This window comes from Papaver somniferum, chromosome 10, assembly GCF_003573695.1.
Source record: "Papaver somniferum cultivar HN1 chromosome 10, ASM357369v1, whole genome shotgun sequence".
NCBI lineage: Eukaryota > Viridiplantae > Streptophyta > Magnoliopsida > Ranunculales > Papaveraceae > Papaver > Papaver somniferum.
The window spans coordinates 138,897,110-138,917,181 of NC_039367.1; the positions used below are offsets into that span (position 1 = coordinate 138,897,110).

Genomic DNA, 20,072 nt, shown 5'->3' on the forward strand with positions numbered 1-20,072 from the left:
ATGACGCTTCAAAAACAGCTGGGTTTTACCCAGAGAGGGTGTAAGAGTGACTTGACATGTAATTAGTATTATCTGATTCTTTTTACAAACTCAACGAACATCTTAATCAACATTATCTTTTTACATGATCTGTGATTTCTAAAAAGGTGTACGTAACATGTGATTGGCATTAATTCAAGTGGAGAGGAAAAACATGCAGAGATAAAGTGTAAACTTTCAGTTCCTGCCTTTGGGCTTGAATTAAACTTGATTTGGATAGTACGCAGCTGGCTGTGGTGATTCCCATGCTGCCATGCACTATTTCTCACATTATACTATCACAACAGGAGTAAACTGCAAACTTAATTTGCATATTCACTTCGATAACAAACTGGTAATCGGGGTAAGGGTCCAATTTGAGCTTAAGGTTCCTTAACAACATATAACTGCACGTCATTGATATCATCACTCGATGATTTTACGGCTGTAATACAATAACACTGGCTATTCCACGAACTAAAAGAATAAAATATTACTTGTGTAAATTTAAAAAAAAAAGAAAAAGGAAAAAACACCAGTAGTCGTAATAGATAACCACTTAAGTTGGAAATTCAATTGAAAACAAGAAAGATCACCAGCCAAAAAGAAAAAAAAAAGTATCTTGATAAAACTGTAACAAAGAACTCACATCTTCAAAAGAGGACAGTAACATCTAGTGATGGATACCATCGATTTGTCACTTGGAAAATATATCTTTACTAATCATTGGTTGATTGATATGATGGAATGATTACTGGTTATCCTCAAATTAATCTGATTGATTTTTATGAATTCATTCTTCTCCATTCATCTCATTATGTTGTACTGATCAGTCTTTTGCACATGGATTCTTTTATAGGGCCAATTACATAATGGTCATACTTTTTTGTAATTCGATCACAAAATGATCATATTTTTATAATTCATTTACAAAATGGTCCTTTTCCATCCGATTTAACACTTTTGAATAAAACGGTGTTATCTTTTCCAAATATACCCTCCCTCAAAATACCTTTTCTAGTTAACTAATTGGTTGAAGTGGTGGTGATGAAGTGGTGGTGGTGGTGGTGGAAGCTTAAGAATACCTGCTAAACCCCGAAGGGGAAGCGGTGAACCCTTTGGGTGAATGCGGTGTAACAATCCTGAATGCGGTGTAACGAACCTGAATGTGGTTTTACGATTCTGAATGCGGTGTAACGATATGTAAGCGGCATCACCACCACCTACAAATAGCACCACCGTTAAAAAAAAATTATAATTGTGTGTGGAAGGATAATATGAAGAACATATAGGTAAAATCATTAACATATTTAACTGTGGGTCACCACTTAACTCTCTTTTTAACGGAAGTATGATCATTTTATGTACATTATAAATGCATGTGCTAGTTGTCCATGAAATGATAGATGCATGTATTGAAAAGTTTGAGCGACAATGTTTTCAGAGAAAATGCTTAAAGCAACAATTTCCATCTGATGGGGAGTATATTCAATAAACTAAAAATGCCAATTTGATATACTTTGGTAATGTAAACAATGTCTGTCAAATTAGATGAAAGATAATTATTAATTATTTTTGGGTCCATCCACTGGTATATCAACGAAAATCCAACGGTACATGTTTAGAGCATCTCCAAAAAAGGGTGATAATATTTTTTTTAAATGACACATAGGATTTTAGACCCCATTTAGTATAAAAGCATCTTCAATGGTTAGGTCCTACAAACTAGGAGGGATCAAATACTAAATACCAAGGTGTTAAAGAAAGTCTTAACTATACCTTCGGGATGACCCTTAACTAATTCCATGTCATCAATTTTATTTTTAAAAAATATTTTTTAATATGGAATCAAGCTAAATATTTTTTTTTTAATATTTATCTAAATCTAAAATTCATTGTATAACCTTAATTGCTGGAAATGAGTTTTAGTAAAAAGGATATTGTTAAGATCCAGGGATAAAATCTAAATAAATGGGATCTAGCAATGACATCCACATAAGATTTTTTGACCTACCGTTGGAGATGCTCTTAAATTTCAATCACCATGTATATCTCAACCACCATATTTCCTTGATGTAGATTTTTTTATTTGTTGGGGGTGGAGACAAATTTAAATACTTGGAAGGAGAAAATTACTATGACAAGATCACATACCCAGCTAGCTGTCATAGAAAATTCTAAGATAAACTAAAAACTACTACTACTGTCACTTCACCAGCAATTATCTGTAAAGCTGAGGTTTGGTTTTGCTCATATGACCTCATCAATCATTGGTAAACACTTACTGAGAGAAACTTAATTAAATTCTTCTCATTTCCAAGAAAAAGGGCTTAGAACATTCGACTATATATATATATATAAACTCTTCTCTGATTATCTTCTCATCACTCAAATCACTCTTCATTTTCCACAATCTCTCTCTCCCTCCATTTCTCTTCTCTATCTCCATTTCTTGGATTTGTCAAAAGAAAACACAAATATTTGATTATCTGAATTCATATTTATATACTATATATCTTTTATTAATGGCTATAGAGATTGATCAACAAGTTTCTACTACAGGTAGTAGTTGTGTTGAGTTATCAAATGTTGCAAATTCTGATACTCATGGAGAAGATTCTCCATATTTTGCTGGATGGAAAGCTTATGATGAAAACCCTTATGATGAGATTACTAACCCATCCGGTGTTATTCAGATGGGATTAGCTGAAAATCAAGTAAGATTTCATCACCTCAAAATTCTTGTATATTCATGTCTTTTCTATTGAAGGAGACTAGTTCCTAACATTGTGTTGTGTTGAACAGGTTTCATTTGATTTACTTGAAGAGTACTTGGAAAACAATGCAGACAAACAACCAACAACTAGGAAAAGTAGCGGGATTTCAAGCTTCAGAGAGAACGCTTTATTTCAAGATTATCATGGTCTGCAAAGTTTTAGAAAAGCAATGGCAAGTTTCATGGGGAAAATCCGAAGCGACAAAGTGAAATTCGATCCTGAAAGAGTTGTTCTTACTGCCGGTGCAACAGCTGCAAATGAACTCTTAACTTTCATTTTAGCAAATCCTGGTGATGCTTTATTGGTTCCAACTCCATATTACCCAGGGTGAGTAATTCAACAACTTCATGAATCTCATAATTTTGCTATTAGATTTTTTTTTCTTCCTTTTCTTATAATTGTTTTTAAAGTGTATTAATTGGTATTTTTTTATTTGGTTAACAGATTTGATAGAGATTTAAGATGGAGGACTGGTGTAAAAATCGTTCCGGTTCACTGCAACAGCTTGAATAACTTCCAAGTTACTCCACAAGCATTAGAAGATGCATACAAAGAAGCTGAATCAAAGAACATCAAAGTAAGAGGACTTCTAATTACAAACCCATCAAACCCATTAGGCATAGCAATGGAAAGGAAAGTGGTCGAAGAGATCCTCGACTTCGTTACACGTAAAAACATTCATCTCGTATCGGATGAAATATACTCGGGGTCAGTCTTTTCTTCGACAGAATTTGTAAGCGTTGCAGAAATACTAGAAGAAAGAAACTATAAAGATGCGGAAAGGGTTCATATTGTTTACAGTTTGTCAAAAGATTTAGGATTGCCAGGGTTTAGAGTTGGAACAATTTATTCATACAATGATAAAGTTGTGACAACTGCAAGAAGGATGTCAAGTTTTAGTTTAGTCTCATCCCAAACACAAAATCTCTTAGCTGCCATGTTATCGGATACGAAGTTTACCGAAAATTATATTAAGATTAATAGAGAAAGATTGAAGAAAAGATATCAGCTAATCATTGATGGACTAAGAAAAGCTGGAATTGAGTGTTTAGAAGGAAATGCTGGATTATTTTGCTGGATGAATTTAAGTCCATTTTTGAAGAGCTCCACAAAAGAAAGCGAATTGATTCTTTGGAATTCGATGGTGAATGAAGTGAAGTTGAATATATCTCCTGGCTCATCTTGTCACTGTGATGAACCTGGTTGGTTTAGAGTTTCTTTTGCTAACATGAGTGAAGAAACATTACAAGTAGTACTGAAGAGAATTTACAAATTCATGGAAACTTATCAAAAAGAAGCATGAAGAATTGAAACCCAAACCTAACAAGTAAATATTAATTTATTGTTTGTATTTATATTTATTGATTCTTTAGATGAAATCTTTCATCTCAAAATATTGTAAAGAAAAAGAAATACTGTATTCTGATATATTAATTTCATTTTTCATAACTGACAGACCAGACTCGTTTGGTGACAGTCCTAGATTAGCTAAGGGCCTCATGATTAGTTGAAATTTCATGGCATGGACTCGGCTACATAACAAAATCATACAGACTCTAGGGAGTTCAATAGGAAATTGTTAATTTGTTATAGAAATTGATAATATCACAAAGCACTTCTTGCGGGGTACAATTTTGGTTCTCCAAATTAACAACGCTCCAAGTCCAAGGATGACAAAATTGTTCATATTTTGGTAACAAACATTAACTACTGATTCAGCTCCTTGTAGAGCAATGCAATTATTGGATGTGGCTAGGGATGGCCATTTGCCCCGTCCAGACCCATCCCTGTAGGTACCCGGTTCGTTTGGGTAAGGTTTCGCCCGCACAAACGGAGATGGGGTTGGGTATTAGTAATACATGGAACCTAAGTTATGAGATGGGTGGGGAAAGGATTCAAGGTCCCAGCCCCATACCCACCCAGTACCTTTTATACTATAAGGATTTAGATTTTTGTGCAAGAATTTGTATCATATTTATTAGTTTTATACGCCCACCACTTGGACGATCTATTCTTCATTTATTATATTCTTGATCGTTCTTTTTTATTCGTCACTTTCACTTCTTTATAGAGATCAAACGCATGGTTTGATTCGCTAAAAGTTAAACTAGCGAAATTATAACAGACAATGAAATGTTTAATTTGGGGGAAGATGGAATGAAGAAGGAAAAAGTAGAAAAAGTAGTAGTCATTTACACATTCTTTCCGTTGGTAAGATATTAGCCGAACCTAACACTGGTCTAGGCCTTATTTGGATGCGAAATTGACTTCTATCTCAAACAGACACGGCCCGGAACGATTCTAAAGCCTATAATTCATATTATCTTCAATATCATAAAGAAGACATCCAAATCCCTAAAACGACATACATCAATTTTGAGAAGAAAAATCAAGTTATAGGTTCAGCTTATAACGAGCTAGTCGAACCATTTTGAATTACAAGTTTGGCTTATAAACTAAATATCGAATCAGCCGAATCTGACTTATTTATAGAACTTGGAGAATAATATCAGGTTCGGCTAATAATTCAACTTTAGAATCAGTCGAACTTCACAACTTCAATAATTTTTATATAAATAATACAAAGTTCGGCTATTATTTAGAAACTAATTATCAACCGAACTGTTCATGAGCACGTTCAGAACTAAGAACAATGAATAGTTCGGCATAAAATTTGTCTTACTTATCTGCCGAACTTCATTACTTAACCGCAAAAAGCTATAGTTTTTTATGAATTAATCCTATTCTATCAATCAAAAACAATAAAATTAGATATGGGCGTATAGGAAATACATTATAATCCTCATTTCAGGAGTTGGTTCTTCATTCGGTTGAATTTTTGCTTCAATTTCTATTTCAAATCCTTCAACTTCTTCTTGTTCTTCAATTGACGGATTAGGAGAAGATTTAGAGTGACTACTTACTGCTGGTTTTGTTGTACGAGTCATTTTATAGTTGTGTTTGATCGACGATCAAATTTTCACGAGACAACAATTAACTGTCAGGATGAAAAACAAAAAGATGGTTCCGCGAGAGAGGATCGACTGGAGAAAAAGAGAAGATATCTCAGTTTAAAACTGATTATTATTGTTGGTTTTTAAATTAAGGGTAAGGATAATTTAGTAATATAAACCATTTAAGGGCATATATGTCATTACATGCCTATTAGGCACCCCTTATCACACCCTGATGGGAAAACTATTTTGTATGTCCTAAAAGGTTTCGGTATGCAGAGCCGATCCTGTGCGTATTAGGGGTCTGGTGCGAACTTAATCGCAGGGCCTCTTTACGTTCAATTATTTTTTTCTCCCCGACAATTTCGAATAGCAATGAGAATACGAAACTAAGATGATTCATATACATATATAGCTAGGATAAACATAACAAGTTCTTTACGGTTATAAGCATTGCTTTTATACATATTGTCTAGTTCAACACAAAAAAAAAAGGGTCCAGAAAAAGATTGTCGTCTTGTTTTCCTAGTATTTACCATCCGTATCTTTGTAAATGACTTCAACTTCTCCCATCTGTGAGTTAGTTAACCAAATAAGAGTGTTAATTATTAGCCTACTTCACTAAATAAGAGTGATTAAAGATAAGAGAAGAGCGGGGTGGTTTGGTTTTGTTTTGAGAGAAATTTGGGAATTCTTAAGAAATCTTCCCATCACAGATCAATAGAAGACGTGGACCGTGGAAGAAGTAAGAAGAGAAAGAAGACGTGGCTAATAGAAATAAGTTATACCTGCGCTTGCATACCAATTTTTTTTTTTTCATAACTGGGCTTAGTTTTGTGCATGAAAAAAATGCCTTGGTCTGAGATGGGCCCTTTGCGTCGCACCTCCTGCACCCCCTCAGACCCGGCTCTGTCGGTTGATGGTATTTTTCAATGATGTTGTAGTAAGATGATTTGTTCACTAAGATTTGTTGAGAATTTGTTTTAAGACTTAATAAAGAAAATAAAGAGAAATATATATATACAATTTGTCACAAGATGAAGAGACGCTGAGACGCAGGATTCCACTACTTTTCATATTGTTATGGTCCAGTCATTCACTCTAGACAATATAGCTCAAACAAAAGAAGTTGTGACTCTACTTCTTTGCCAAAAATAGATTTCGTAAAATATTATTTGTAAGTTAAAAGCATGACGCATATAAAGTATTTAGAACTAAGCATGCGGCATCTAACAAAATAACAAATAATTAATAGAAATCATAAAGCAATTAAATCTATGCAAAAAGTCAATAAAAGAATTAATTCATTTACCACAATCATGAAAAGTTGCTTCCTCCGTTGTCCCAGTGTTGGGGTTTAGCTTCTCATGATAAATACACACTCAAAAATATAATTTATAGCTCAAATGGTGTTTTTATTAAAGAAAACTAATAATACAATGAATCTGCAACGCTGTCTCTCTATTTTCTTCCCCAGACTCTCGATGTCCCCTCTCTGGCTCCCAGGAATCATTTATATACCCAACAATCAAGAAATATTTTGAATAAATGCTCATAATCTCCTCAGTAATGACATTAAATTGGAGAATATTTTCTTTATTCTCACGCGATTCTGAGTTGGCAAAGAAATTTCTTTTAATCAATATAATATAATCCAGAGAATAAAATCTTCTTGTTTTAGTCAAGTATCTCCCATAATAAACACAACATATACGTACTTCCCATTCTTGTTTTGTCGACAATAAATGGAGATTTTCCTTTTTATCCGAATCTGAATATGTTACCCTTCCTGTTTCAGTCAAACAGGGTAATGCCAACTCATTCCCATGCAAAACTCTCCAAATCAGCACGTATCTTCATGAACAAAACCTTGAAAATATCTTCACAACTGTTTTTTTCAAACCAAGAATATATCCTTCCTTTTACGAAGCAAAGGAAATTATTGCCCCTGTTTTACTGTTACAGCTCATCACCAACCAATCCGTGCCACAAATCTCCAAGAAAAAGTCTCATAAAATTAAAACCAAAAATACGCTGTTGAAGCCAAAACTTTCCCGCAAAATTCTGTTCATTCCGTGGAGAAGAAGATGGTTCTCCCCCTAACAGAAATGGGGTGCGAATATCCATGGGGTGTGCATAGTACATAGGGTGCCCCTTAGTAACTGAGGTGCTCCTTAACCAACACTGAGAGTTCGAATAACACGTGTCCTCCGGGGTGCAAAAACCACTTTTCGAGCAACTTTTTCCACATAAGTGTTTATTGGCAAAAAATACCTACAAGGACATAAAATACCATAATTAATACATAATCGAGCACTAACAGTACAGAACATTGAGAACAAAATAAACACAAAAATGCGTCTATCAAATACCCCCAAACTTATTATTTGCTAGTCCTCGAGCAAGACTAAAAAATAAAACCGAGTTAATCTCGGGTGGGTTTATCAGAGGTGTACCCACAAAAACCATGACTTCTAATTGGTCACAAGTATCCAAAGATCTAAGAGGACATACATATTCTCAACCCATCTCCAAGTAACTGGAATGCCATGGAAATTAAAGGTGTCAGCTCTAAAGCTGACTGAAGAAAAGGGGAGACATATCCGCAACACTGCTAGATAAAGAGATATCCGCTACACAGCTAGATAAACATTGTAAGATGCGTCCGCTGCTTTAAAGCTGGATAAGGTTAGGAGAGAGATAAAGATGAGAGGGACATCTGCTTCACAACTGGACTAGTTAGGTGTGATGAGTTAAACCAGTGCTAGAAAGATCTTGTGCCATATTGAAAGCGGACTAACAAAGCAACCAAAATGCATCTTTCTTCGACTCTCTCATAGTGCTCAGTAGAAATAACGTCTTCTTCGGTCCTCAACTGTTGATGATAAACTCTCGAACCTCATAGAACCTTGACAGTTAACTCTTCTCTTCGATTTCTTGCTTGACTTATAAATTTCTACTTCCCTATGGCCTTATTGAACAAAAAGAACGTAATGACTTTAAAACTTGGATTTTTTTTATATTTTTTTTATATTTTTTTTATATTTTTTTTTTCGTTTTTCATTTTTTTTTTTCATTTTTTTATTATTATTATTATTATTATTTTTTTGAAAACAAAAAATTTACAAGACAAAAATTTACATGGCCATGAGAGAAGGACTTTAGAACTTGGATCTTCGCAACTTGTCATGTCTTGGTATCATGAATTCCAACAACTTATATCATTTGATCTTATAACTTCTGAGTCTTCAATTTTGATTTTTGAATTATTCTTTTCTATTGTTGCTTCTAAACCTTAAACGTCTTCAACTTTCTTCATAGATTTTGATGTCGCTCCGCTTTTTGATGATGATAAGTTTCTACTGAGAGAGAGTCGTAATCCAGTAACTATGATTACATTGTGAGGTTGCTTTGTCTTTCTGTCATTTCCTGACCTACTTGCCTTTCCATCATGGATGGTTAGGTCCATCGTGGTTACCCTCTAAAAGGAACAAGTTCTCTCCTGAATTTCAAAGATCTCAATGTCTTTTTCTCTAATGTCTCAATAAGTTGTTATCCCTAGCATTCCAATTTCTATCTTTTCGGTGAGAAACAGTATGTAAACTTAGCTAACCGGATACCATGTGACGCTAGAAGTTTCAAAAGTGCAACTAAAAAGTTTCTCCCATACCCCCAAACTTAAATCTAACATTGTCATCAATGTTCTAAAGATAAAATTAAAAGCATATGAACAAGGAGAAACTGTTACCATTTGAAGCAAAAGAGTTAAGGAAAGATATTACCGTGTTGCATGAGATTGGGTTACCTCCCAAGAAGTGCTAAGTTTAAAGTCTTCAGCCAGACATCGGAAGGAATTAGTCACCTCATAGAATCATATAGAAGTAGCCGGAATAATTGTGGGTCATCTGGATCAAAAAGTGCTAACCACAAGAAGAGGAAACTGCAACAGACCAAGAAGATACCGAACATACCCTTATTTAACTTTTTGTTTAAGACAACTATCTCTAGTTGTGGCTCAGGTTCAGGCTCTATAAAAGGGTCTAAATAAAATGTTTTCATAGACATGACTTCCTCAAAAGAAGGATTCTTAAGATCAGGTTGTAGAGTCTGGAAATACTCAAGTAGGAACTTAGAAGCACATAACAATAACCTGAACAACTTCGGATCCTTAAAGTCAATTAGACTTGACTCACAAAACTGACCACAATGAAAGAGTTGGTCTTCCTTAAGCAAATGTGTCGACCCTATTCTCCTAAAGTAATTAGGTTTAGTCTCAAAACTTAATAACCGACACATCTTAAAATCAAATGTTCCCACAATTGGAAGAAAAGTATTTGGAGGGAAAACAAAGTCAATCTTGGTATCATATCCTGGGTTAACCACATCAACCATATGATGGGTTTCCAACAACTGAGCTTCTCTCTGGACATCATTAGGTTCAGGAAAAACTGTACGAAGATAATCTTGTAAGATGGTTGAGGCACAAATGTCAAGTCCTACACGAGGGAACTTTATAAGAGTTAAAGCACACGGAGACTGATAATCACCCCCAAACTTAGAGTTTTATGTGTCTCTAGAAAGACTAGTCACAACTTCGCTAATTTCTAGGTCATCGGATTCCTGAAAATGGTCAATTGATTCTTCTAAGTCGGGTTCATCCTCACTCATTTCTACGAGTTCATTTTTTTTCTTCTAAGTCTAATGTTTCTAAATTTCTAGACTCTAAAACAATATTCTCCGAATAAACTCGTTCCTCAAAACTATCATCGGCTTCGTAGACAGGAAATACTACATCATCTAAAACGGGGGTATCTCTAGTCAAATCCTCGTCCTTTTGAATAGGTGAATAATTAGTAAAATTATTTGGATTTGTACTAGAAACAGTACTATCATTATAAATCTCAATCGGTGTAACAAATTCCTGATCACTATGCCTACATATTTCATGTTCTTCATCGATACTATCCTCATCATAATCATCATTATAATAACATGAAAATGATCGAACCTCAACAAAACAAGTAGTGTTACCAATTCTAACCTTGTCATCTTGATTATGCCAATAACTATCCTCATTTTTAAGGGTATTATTGGAAACACTATATTGGAAAGTAAGATTATTTCGAGCAAGTCTTTCGTTCGTCTCAGCCATCAACTTGAGGGATTCCTCTATAGAAAGTTCTCTTTCGTCAAAAACTAAGTTATTCATTTATGCTAACTTACGTGTTGACTCAGCTAATTTACGTGTTGACTCTAGTAAAGAGTAATTATCAGAAGGATCATAAAAAGGACTACTTTTCAATAGTTTCATTGCATCCTCCAAAGACGAGGAACTAGTGCTACAGTCTTCTTGCTCGTATGACCGGTGCGCATGTGGATAGTAATTGGGCTCACCATGGTATAACCCATAACCTTCAAAAGTTTCGCGTTCCCAATCACTATTCACACTATGGTCATAAAAAGGATAATGTCCAAGCTGCTCAGTCGGATACTCATTGTATTGGCTATTATAATATCAGTTCGACATCCTAACTGCAAAGGAATTCTAAACAAGCACAAAGAACGCTGACTCGACCACAATAAGCCTATTTTATCTAGCAAACAAAAAGTATGATGGCTCCACTTAGATTTTTTCTAGACCAGCTTCTAATCCTTCGAAAGGTAATTCGTTACAATTTAAGCAAACCCCTCTGGAATCAATCCGAGTCAAAGTAAGTTGAATAGAGGCGAGGGAAGCTCAGTGGAGCTTTGATACCCAAGGCCTCACCGCTATTACAAGGCGGCGCAGTCACGCATTCAACTCACAAAAACCATTATGAACTTCGAAGTATGCTTAAAAGAGTAACCAATATTTCTCGAATGACTTTTCTATTAAGCTCGTTACCCTATCGGTCTCGTTCTAGTCAAAATTTTAGGCTTAGGTTCGCGTTTGGTTTCGTTTTCCTAAGGCGGGCAAGAAGGGAATGGTTATGAAATCCGAACCCTTATCTTGTATGGCCAGGCCTTGCCCTTTACTAGGAAATTAAAACAGCCGTATTCGATTCCTCAACATATATGCATACAAAATCATCCAGTACACCCGCTGACAGGAGATTCGCGGGTGTTTAGAATTCTTACCTCCCGTTCCAGTCGACTCAGGCCACGACTCCTATGTCATGTACGAACCCGAGGGGCCGAGACGATATCGTAATCACCGCCCTTCTCTGCACACAGTTTATTTAAAACTACCCTTCCGTAGGGTTTTTAAAAAAAATGTCCAATGTCCAAAAAAATGTCCAAAAATTAAAATGTCCAAAAATAAATTAAAAATTACAAAAACAAAATCCTATATACAGTTTCTAAAAATAAAATAAAAATAAATTAACTATATACAAAATCTTATTCTTTACTTCTTTTGGATCCCTTCTTTGTTTCCTTCTTTAGCTTCGCTTTTCTTTTCAACACTTTTTCTTTTTCTTTAGCTTAGCTCCAAACCTGAAAGAAAATAAGGAATACCAAAACGCATAGAAAAGAACAGAAATAATAAAAAGAAAACCTAAAAACAAATCTATAAACAAATCCGCGTCGGCGGCGCCAAAAATTGGTGGTATTTTTCAATGATGTTGTACTAAGATGATTCGTTCACTCAGATTTGTTGAGAATTTGTTTTAAGACTTAATAAAGAAAATAAGGAGAAATATATATATACACAATTTGTCACAAGATGAAGAGACGCTGAGACGCGGGATTCCACTACTTTTCATATTGTTATGGTTCAGTCATTAACTCTAGACAATATAGCTCAAACAAAAGAAGTTGTGACTCTAGTTCTTTGCCAAAAATAGATTTCATAAAATATTATTTGTAAGTTAAAAGCATGACGCATCTAAAGTATTTAGAACTAAGCATGCGACATCTAACAAAATAACAAATAATTAATAGAAATCATAAAGCAATTAAATCTATGCAAAAAGTCAATAAAAGAATTAATTCATTTACCACAATCATGAAAAGTTGCTTCCTCCGTTGTCCAAGTGTTGGGGTTTAGCTTCTCATGATAAATACACACTTAAAAATATAATTTATAGCTCAAATGGTGTTTTTATTAAAGAAAACTAATAATACAATGAATCTGCAACGCTGTCTCTCTATTTTCTTCCCCAGACTCTCGATGTCCCCTCTCTGGCTCCCAGGAATCATTTATATACCCAACAATCAAGAAATATTTTGAATAAATGCTCATAATCTCCTCAGTAATGACATTAAATTCGAGAATATTTTCTTTATTCTCACGCGATTCTGAGTTGGCAAAGAAATTTCTTTTAATCAATATAATATAATCCAGAGAATAAAATCTTCTTGTTTTAGTCAAGTATCTCCCATAATAAACACAACATATACGTACTTCCCATTCTTGTTTTGTCGACAATAAATGGAGATTTTCCTTTTTATCCGAATCTGAATATGTTACCTTTCCTGTTTCAGTCAAACATGGTAATGCCAACTCATTCCCATGCAAAACTCTCCAAATCAGCACGTATCTTCATGAACAAAACCTTGAAAATATCTTCACAACTGTTTTCTTCAAACCAAGAATATATCCTTCCTTTTACGAAGCAAAGGCAATTATTGCCCCTGTTTTACTGTTACAGCTCATCACCAACCAATCCGTGCCACGAATCTCCAAAAAAAAGTCTCATAAAATTATAACCAAAAAATACGCTGTTGAAGCCAAAACTTTCCCGCCAAATTCTGTTCATTCCGTGGAGAAGAAGATGGTTCTCCCCCTAACAGAAATGGGGTGCGAATATCCATGGGGTGTGCATAGTACATAGGGTGCTCCTTAGTAACTGAGGTGCCTCTTAACCAACACTGAGAGTTCGAATAACACGTGTCCTCCGTGGTGCAAAAACCACTTTCGAGCAACTTTTTCCACATAAGTGTTTATTGGCCAAAAATACCTACAAGGACATAAAATACCATAATTAATACATAATCGAGCACTAACAGTACAGAACATTGAGAACAAAATAAACACAAAAATGCGTCTATCATCGGTATGCCCTAACACAGGATTCATATTTAGACTTCTACGATAAGCCATTTTGGACTTCTAAGATAAGCTATGTTTGAGCTTATATGGTAAGACATATTTGGACTTTTAAGATAAGAACGATATTTTAGGGACCATGTTGTTTTTTTTTGGGGGACCATGGTCTTATTAGGCCATCCTCCCTATACTTATAAGGGGTGTCCCATAATTAGGTAAATACCCATTTACCCTTTACTTTAATTTAAATTAAAACTAACTTAATAACTATATAAATCTAATGATATATTCCTACATCTAATCTAAATGAATTTATTAACCAAAATCAAAATCAAATCAAAATCAAAAGAGCAATAAATTTTTTTTAGTTTTGAAATTTTTTTTATTATCTTCTTCTTCTCTCTTTCCTTGACGTTCCTCGTTCGATTGAAAAACCCATCAATCTTTTTAATTCGTTTTTGGATAGGAAAATTGAGTAGAAATCATCGAAATATGGTTTAAATGGATGTTAAAGTGGCATGTTCGGTTAGGAATAGTTTTAAAAAAACTAGTTTTGTAACCGAACATTCTGAAACCAAGAACACGAAGAACACTTCGGTTATCACGAATTTAATTTTTCATAACCGAACTCCGAGTTCGGTTGGTTCGCAAAAAATTCTAAAACTAGTTAGTAACCGAACTCTACCCATAATACAAAAAATAAATAAAATGTAACCGAACTGTGTTATTTTTCCTACTATGTTGATTTATGATATAACCGAACTTTACCTACCTTGTTCGGTTGGTTCGCAAAAATTTCTAAAAGTATCTAGTAACCGAACTCTACTTATATTCCAAAAATAATTTTTTTTTCCAATGTAACCGAACTGTGTTATTTTTCCTACTATGTTGAGTTTCAATTTAACCGAACTTGTTCCACTATGTTCGGTTTGTTCGCAAAAAATCTTGACAAACCGAACTCTTCACTAATTGCATACATGTGGAGTTCAGTTAGATATGTTGTTGGGTTAAAGTTTGCAAACCAACCGAACATTACTCTGTAAGTCCTATAAACAAAGTTCGGTAACCTGCGTGTATGGAAAAGGTAACCGAACAACTAAAAACCTCCATTAAAGAACGAGTTCGGTAACCTGCGTATATGGAAAAGGTAACCGAACTACACTTTCAGATGAGTTCGGTAACCTATGCTTCACATAGGATAATCAAACAAGCCCAAATCTACCCTAAAAATTTACAGTTTTTTGAAAATTTGGAGCAATTCAACCAACATTATCTAAGTTGGAAACATACCTGGGTAACCAAATACTCTTCCTTCGGTTGTGGTTGGTAAAATCCTTTGTTTTTCATGTTTTCCTTCTTCATCTTCTCCCACTTTACTCTCTCAATAATTCTGCTTCTTTTTAAAAAAAAAGCCATCTGATTTTTTAATCTCATTAATTATCTTTAACTTAATCATTTTACTAATCACTATGCTAACTATTATTAACACTAACTAATCATTACCAAAAAATTAATCAAGAGGGTAATTTAGGTATTAATATAAATATCTAAATAAGGGGTGACATAGATTTACTTCTAATGTCTTTACCCAAAATAAAACCATGGTCCCCAAAATAACCATGGTCTCCAAAAAACCATTCTAAGATAAGCCATATCCGGGCTTCTAGATAAGTCATGTTAGGATTACAAAAATAAGCCCATCTATTGCAGTTGTGGTGTAGTCCGTGCATCGTTCACGTGTACCAATTTATGAGTGTAAGCAAGAAAAAGAGGCAAGGGTGTTGTTGATTGTTGAAAGCCAGAGATGCTAAACAGGCAGAAGTTTTGGCTTTTCTTCCTGGGGCTGAATGCATTAAGAACAAAAGGTTAAGGAAGATAATAATCAAAGGAGATTGTAAGCCTTTCTATATAAAAAGGTTGCCACCTCTAATTTTGTTATTTTAAATGGCAAGACCACAATCTCCTTCGGGATATTAGTAAGTTGTTGGAGTATGTTAGGAGTCTTAAATATTTTCATGTTGAAAGGTCTTCTAATCTATGATACCACGGAAAATGGGTCATTTGTCCAAATAATTTTAAAACATGGTTCAAATGGACGAGTAAAAATTAGAATTGGTGAAATGGACACCAAAAAAATAGCAAGGATGAAACTGGATTCATCTTGACTTAAACTTAAAAAATAGTAAGGATGAAACTGGATGTGATGTAAATTAAAAATAAAAATAATATTTGAAAATGGGTAGGATGAAACTGTTTACATCCTTACTATTTTGACATTTTTGTCCATTTAAACAGTATCAAAATCTAAATGTCCTTTTCATCCAGAAATTGTTGATTTTGGTATTTTTAACCAATTTTATGATGATACTAATGATGCGCGTAGTTTCCAACATGCTAAAAAGTTCATTTTGAATGAATCCTAGGGGTTAATCCTCCTCCAATTTATCATCTCCATCGCGGAACAATCATAACGGAAAATGGGTCATTTGTCCAAATATTTTTAAATCACGGTTCAATGACGAGTAAAAAATAATTTGGATGAAAAGGACAAAAAAAATAATAGTAAGGATGAAACTGGTTTCATCCTAGCTTAAATTTAAAAAATAGCAAGGATGAAACTGGATACATCCTGTGTAAATTAAATATAAGAAAAAAAATTGAAAATGGGCACGATGAAACTGGTTACATCCTGCCTATTTTTACATTTTTGTTCATTTAAACAGTATCAAAATCTAACTGTCCATTTCACCCAAAAATTGTTGATTTTGGTCTTTTTAACCAATTTTGTGCAATCATAAAGTCTAATTTTTTTTACTATATATATAGTAGTTTAGGGGTGAACATCTCACTCTACACGTGGCGTCATCTTAGATAGTAGCAACTTAGTAGTACAGAATCACCCACACATTTATTTCACTTAGTTTGCTTAGGTTGAAAGCAAAGGCTATGAATTGAATTTACACCTCACTACCCTAGTACATAAGGAAAATGTCCAAAAGAGAGAAAGGAGGATACACATTATTATCTTCTTCTTCTCTTTAATCCTTCGTCAACTTGGATCTAGAGCTCCACAAACACTTATTACTGGAGTCTTATGTAACACAAATATATTTTAGTGAAGAATCATGGATATATGTTCCATTATGGATCGAACCATGTAAAAAATTTTGTGTTTTATTTGCATCTCTAACACTTTCATCTTCATTTTTATGTGAAATATGTCTAGATCTAGAAATTGGAGATTTGGGTGTGGCTTGTAGGATTTCCTGCAACTACATGAGGTATTGTAGCTTGTACGGTTTTGTAGGGATTGAAATGCTTGGAAATGATTATCTAACTTACATTCAGTGCAGAACCCCTACGCTGTATCTTGCTCGTTGACTGTAAGATATTAAAATTACCTCGTTAAGATATATTTTTTTTCGATTTTGGGAAAAGATATTATCACTTTTTCGATTTGGTTTATTTTTAGGCTAAATTAAAAAAAATGATAGTATTTCTTTTTCAAAAAATGAAGGAAGTATAAAAAAGTTGGAAACTGATAGATGCACCGAATTTTTAGAACCGTGGTGGGCACCGTGTGAGAGAGGGTGGGGCCCACGTCTGCCCACCACCCTTCTGATGCTGAGAACACTGCATTAGGGACCGTCAGATCCCTCTCGGTGCACACCGCATGGTTGTGTGTAGCAAAGCCGAAAAAAGTTACCACCATTATGTTTCTTAGATAAACTGCGCACTTCTGGGGAATTTTCTTACAAAAGTTGTTACCAAGAGGATGATTTTTTAAAACTAATTAAGCCTCTCACACTTATTAAGTGGGTAAACTCAACTAAAAGCTACTCTGCACCTAAACCCATAAAATACCATTTTCTTCTTCTTCATCTGTTTTTTTTTTAATCGTAGGCATCTATCTGCATATAAATGTTTATGTGTTCGCGCGAGACGTAATTATCCAGCTTCTTTTTTGCTAAAGTTACTAATAAATGAACAATAATGCAGGATGATCAAGTCCAAATTTGGTGGTGTCGAAGGAGGAGGATACATTGAGTCAGTCCCCACACGGTACTATCAATCTAATCAGACAACTGACCATCGACACCCAGATTCTAAACACGTAAACAATGTCGTTGCACGTGAAATATCAAGATCCAGAGAAACTTAGGTTGTCCTACTCCATCCAAATTTAGTTAGGTGATCATTCATGTCATACAGCTAATGTTTCACAACCACCTTCAATTAGTATCACTATTTGACTGGCTCATGGCAATAGTTACTAGTATTAGATAAGGTAGGCGATCACTCTTACGTGGTTGTCCGTGTGATATTAATTCTTCATGTGTTATGGCGGTGGCCTGTGGGATTGAATAGATGGGTCGTAGATGTAGTCTTCTCTCAAGAATTAATGTCTCCCTAGTTAGATGAATTCCAAGAAATTTCGACTAAGGAGTTCTCTACATAACAATAGAGGCCTACACTGCACCTGCACTGTACGGTTTATAGACCACCGCACTGTACGATTTATTTTATGATTTTCATTTTTGATAATCCACGAGAAAACGCTCGAGACACTCACAAAAGGAGACCAAGCAAGTACCACTGGCAAGCAAGTAGCATAGTTCGTTCCTTTTGACCTAACTAAATATCGTGATTCGAAAAATGAGTCATTTGTCCAAATATTTTTAAATCACGGTTCAAATGAACGAGTAAAAAAAATTGGGTGAAATGGCCAAAAAATAAAATAATAAGGATGAAACTGGTTTCATCCTATCTTAAATTTAAAAAATAGAAAGGATGAAACTGGATACATCCTGTGTAAATTAAAAATAAGAAAAATTTTTTGAAAATGGCCACGATTAGAGCTGTCAAACGGGCAAGCTAGGGTCAACCCGGCCCTAGCTTGCCAACCCGTATTAGGGTTAGGGTCAACCCTAGCCCTAGTACTATTCACGAACAAGCTCAAAACCCCAACCCTAGCCCTAGACGGGTCAACCCTGACGGGTTGGCGGGTTGGCTTGTTAATGTTATCAATTTAAAAATTAAATTTAAAATTTAGGATTGTTTAGGATTATTCATTTAGTAAAGGTCGAACCTAGGTCAATTTGGTGTTTAACTAGAAGCCCCACCACTGAGTTGTAAAGTGGACGTTTTTATTGCCACTTAATCAACGATATAGCCGGTTACAGCGCTTTAGTTTTTTTAGGCAGAGAACCCTAACATCAACTAAGCATTTTACTTTTTTTTTAATCATTTTATAAGTTTAAATTAATGTGAGTAAGACTAACTCACTGTTTAAATTATGCTAGTCCTTTTATCAATTTAGGACATCCCGAATAAATATGTGATTGATGAATCTAAGTTGTAATTTAATTTATTGATTGATTATTTAAAATCTAAAAATTGTTATATTTGTTTGGGTAGATCCAAAATTATCTTTATTTATTGATTTGAAATTAACTAATTCTAATATATATTTGCAAATCATGGATTTTAAAGAGTTGGTGGAATTGAGGGATATATTTATTAATTTTGACGGGTTGACGGGTAACCCGCGGATTGGCCCTAGCCCAGCTTGTTTTCTAGTAGGGTTGTATATGTAAACCCTAACCCGGCCCGTTTAGACAACAAGCCAAGCCGGGCCGGGTTGAAACAAGCCGGGTTAGGGTCAACCCGCAAGCCGGGTTATAAATTGACAGCTCTAGCCACGATGAAACTGGTTACATCCCGCCTATTTTTACATTTTTGTCCATTTAAACAGTATCAAAATCTAACTGTCCATATTTCACCCAGAAATTGTTGATTTTGGTCTTTTTAACCAATTTTGTGATCATGATTTCATTGATTTGGACCATTTGGTGTGGAAGTCAATCTAATTAAATAGTTTGGAAAAAAAATCTTAATCAAACTACGGTTTTCTAAGATCTAATAAGAAAGTTCCTTAGTAGCTTTAAAGCCAGCAAATGTTTGTCAAAATCAGTCTAGTTGTAAACTATGATCTCTAATCTCCCAACATCAAAACATAAAATAATTAATTCAACACAAAATTGGTTAACAAAATCAAAATCAACAATTCCTGGGTGAAATGGACAGTTAGATTTTGATACTGTTTAAATGGACAAAAATGTAAAAATATGCAGGATGTAACCAGTTTCATAGTGCCCATTTTCAAATATTTTTTCTTATTTTTAATTTACACAGGATGTATCCAGCTTCATCCTTGCTATTTTTTAAATTTAAGCTAGGTTGAAACCAGTTTCATCCTTACTATTTTTTTTTTGGCCATCTCACCCAAACTAT

The 20,072-nt window shown here is 34.5% G+C and overlaps 1 protein-coding gene across 1 annotated transcript; it reads left to right on the top strand.

Moving 5' to 3' along the window:
* The first annotated feature begins 2,437 nt into the window (after window positions 1–2,437).
* LOC113319394 (1-aminocyclopropane-1-carboxylate synthase 7-like) lies at window positions 2,438–4,105 on the top strand. The gene is made up of 3 exons (XM_026567652.1): window positions 2,438–2,735; window positions 2,824–3,122; window positions 3,240–4,105. The coding sequence occupies exons 1-3, from the start codon at window positions 2,544–2,546 to the stop codon at window positions 4,096–4,098; spliced, it is 1,350 nt and encodes a 449-aa protein (XP_026423437.1). The 5' UTR covers window positions 2,438–2,543; the 3' UTR covers window positions 4,099–4,105.
* The last annotated feature ends 15,967 nt before the right edge of the window (window positions 4,106–20,072 follow it).

Excerpts from the sequence above, each read along its gene's own strand:
- LOC113319394 (XM_026567652.1), top strand. The coding sequence starts at position 2,544 with ATGGCTATAGAGATTGATCAACAAGTTTCTACTACAGGTAGTAGTTGT. Across the intron at positions 2,736-2,823 it reads TGGGATTAGCTGAAAATCAA|GTTTCATTTGATTTACTTGA; the intron begins GTAAGATTTCAT and ends TGTGTTGAACAG. Across the intron at positions 3,123-3,239 it reads CCAACTCCATATTACCCAGG|ATTTGATAGAGATTTAAGAT; the intron begins GTGAGTAATTCA and ends TTTGGTTAACAG.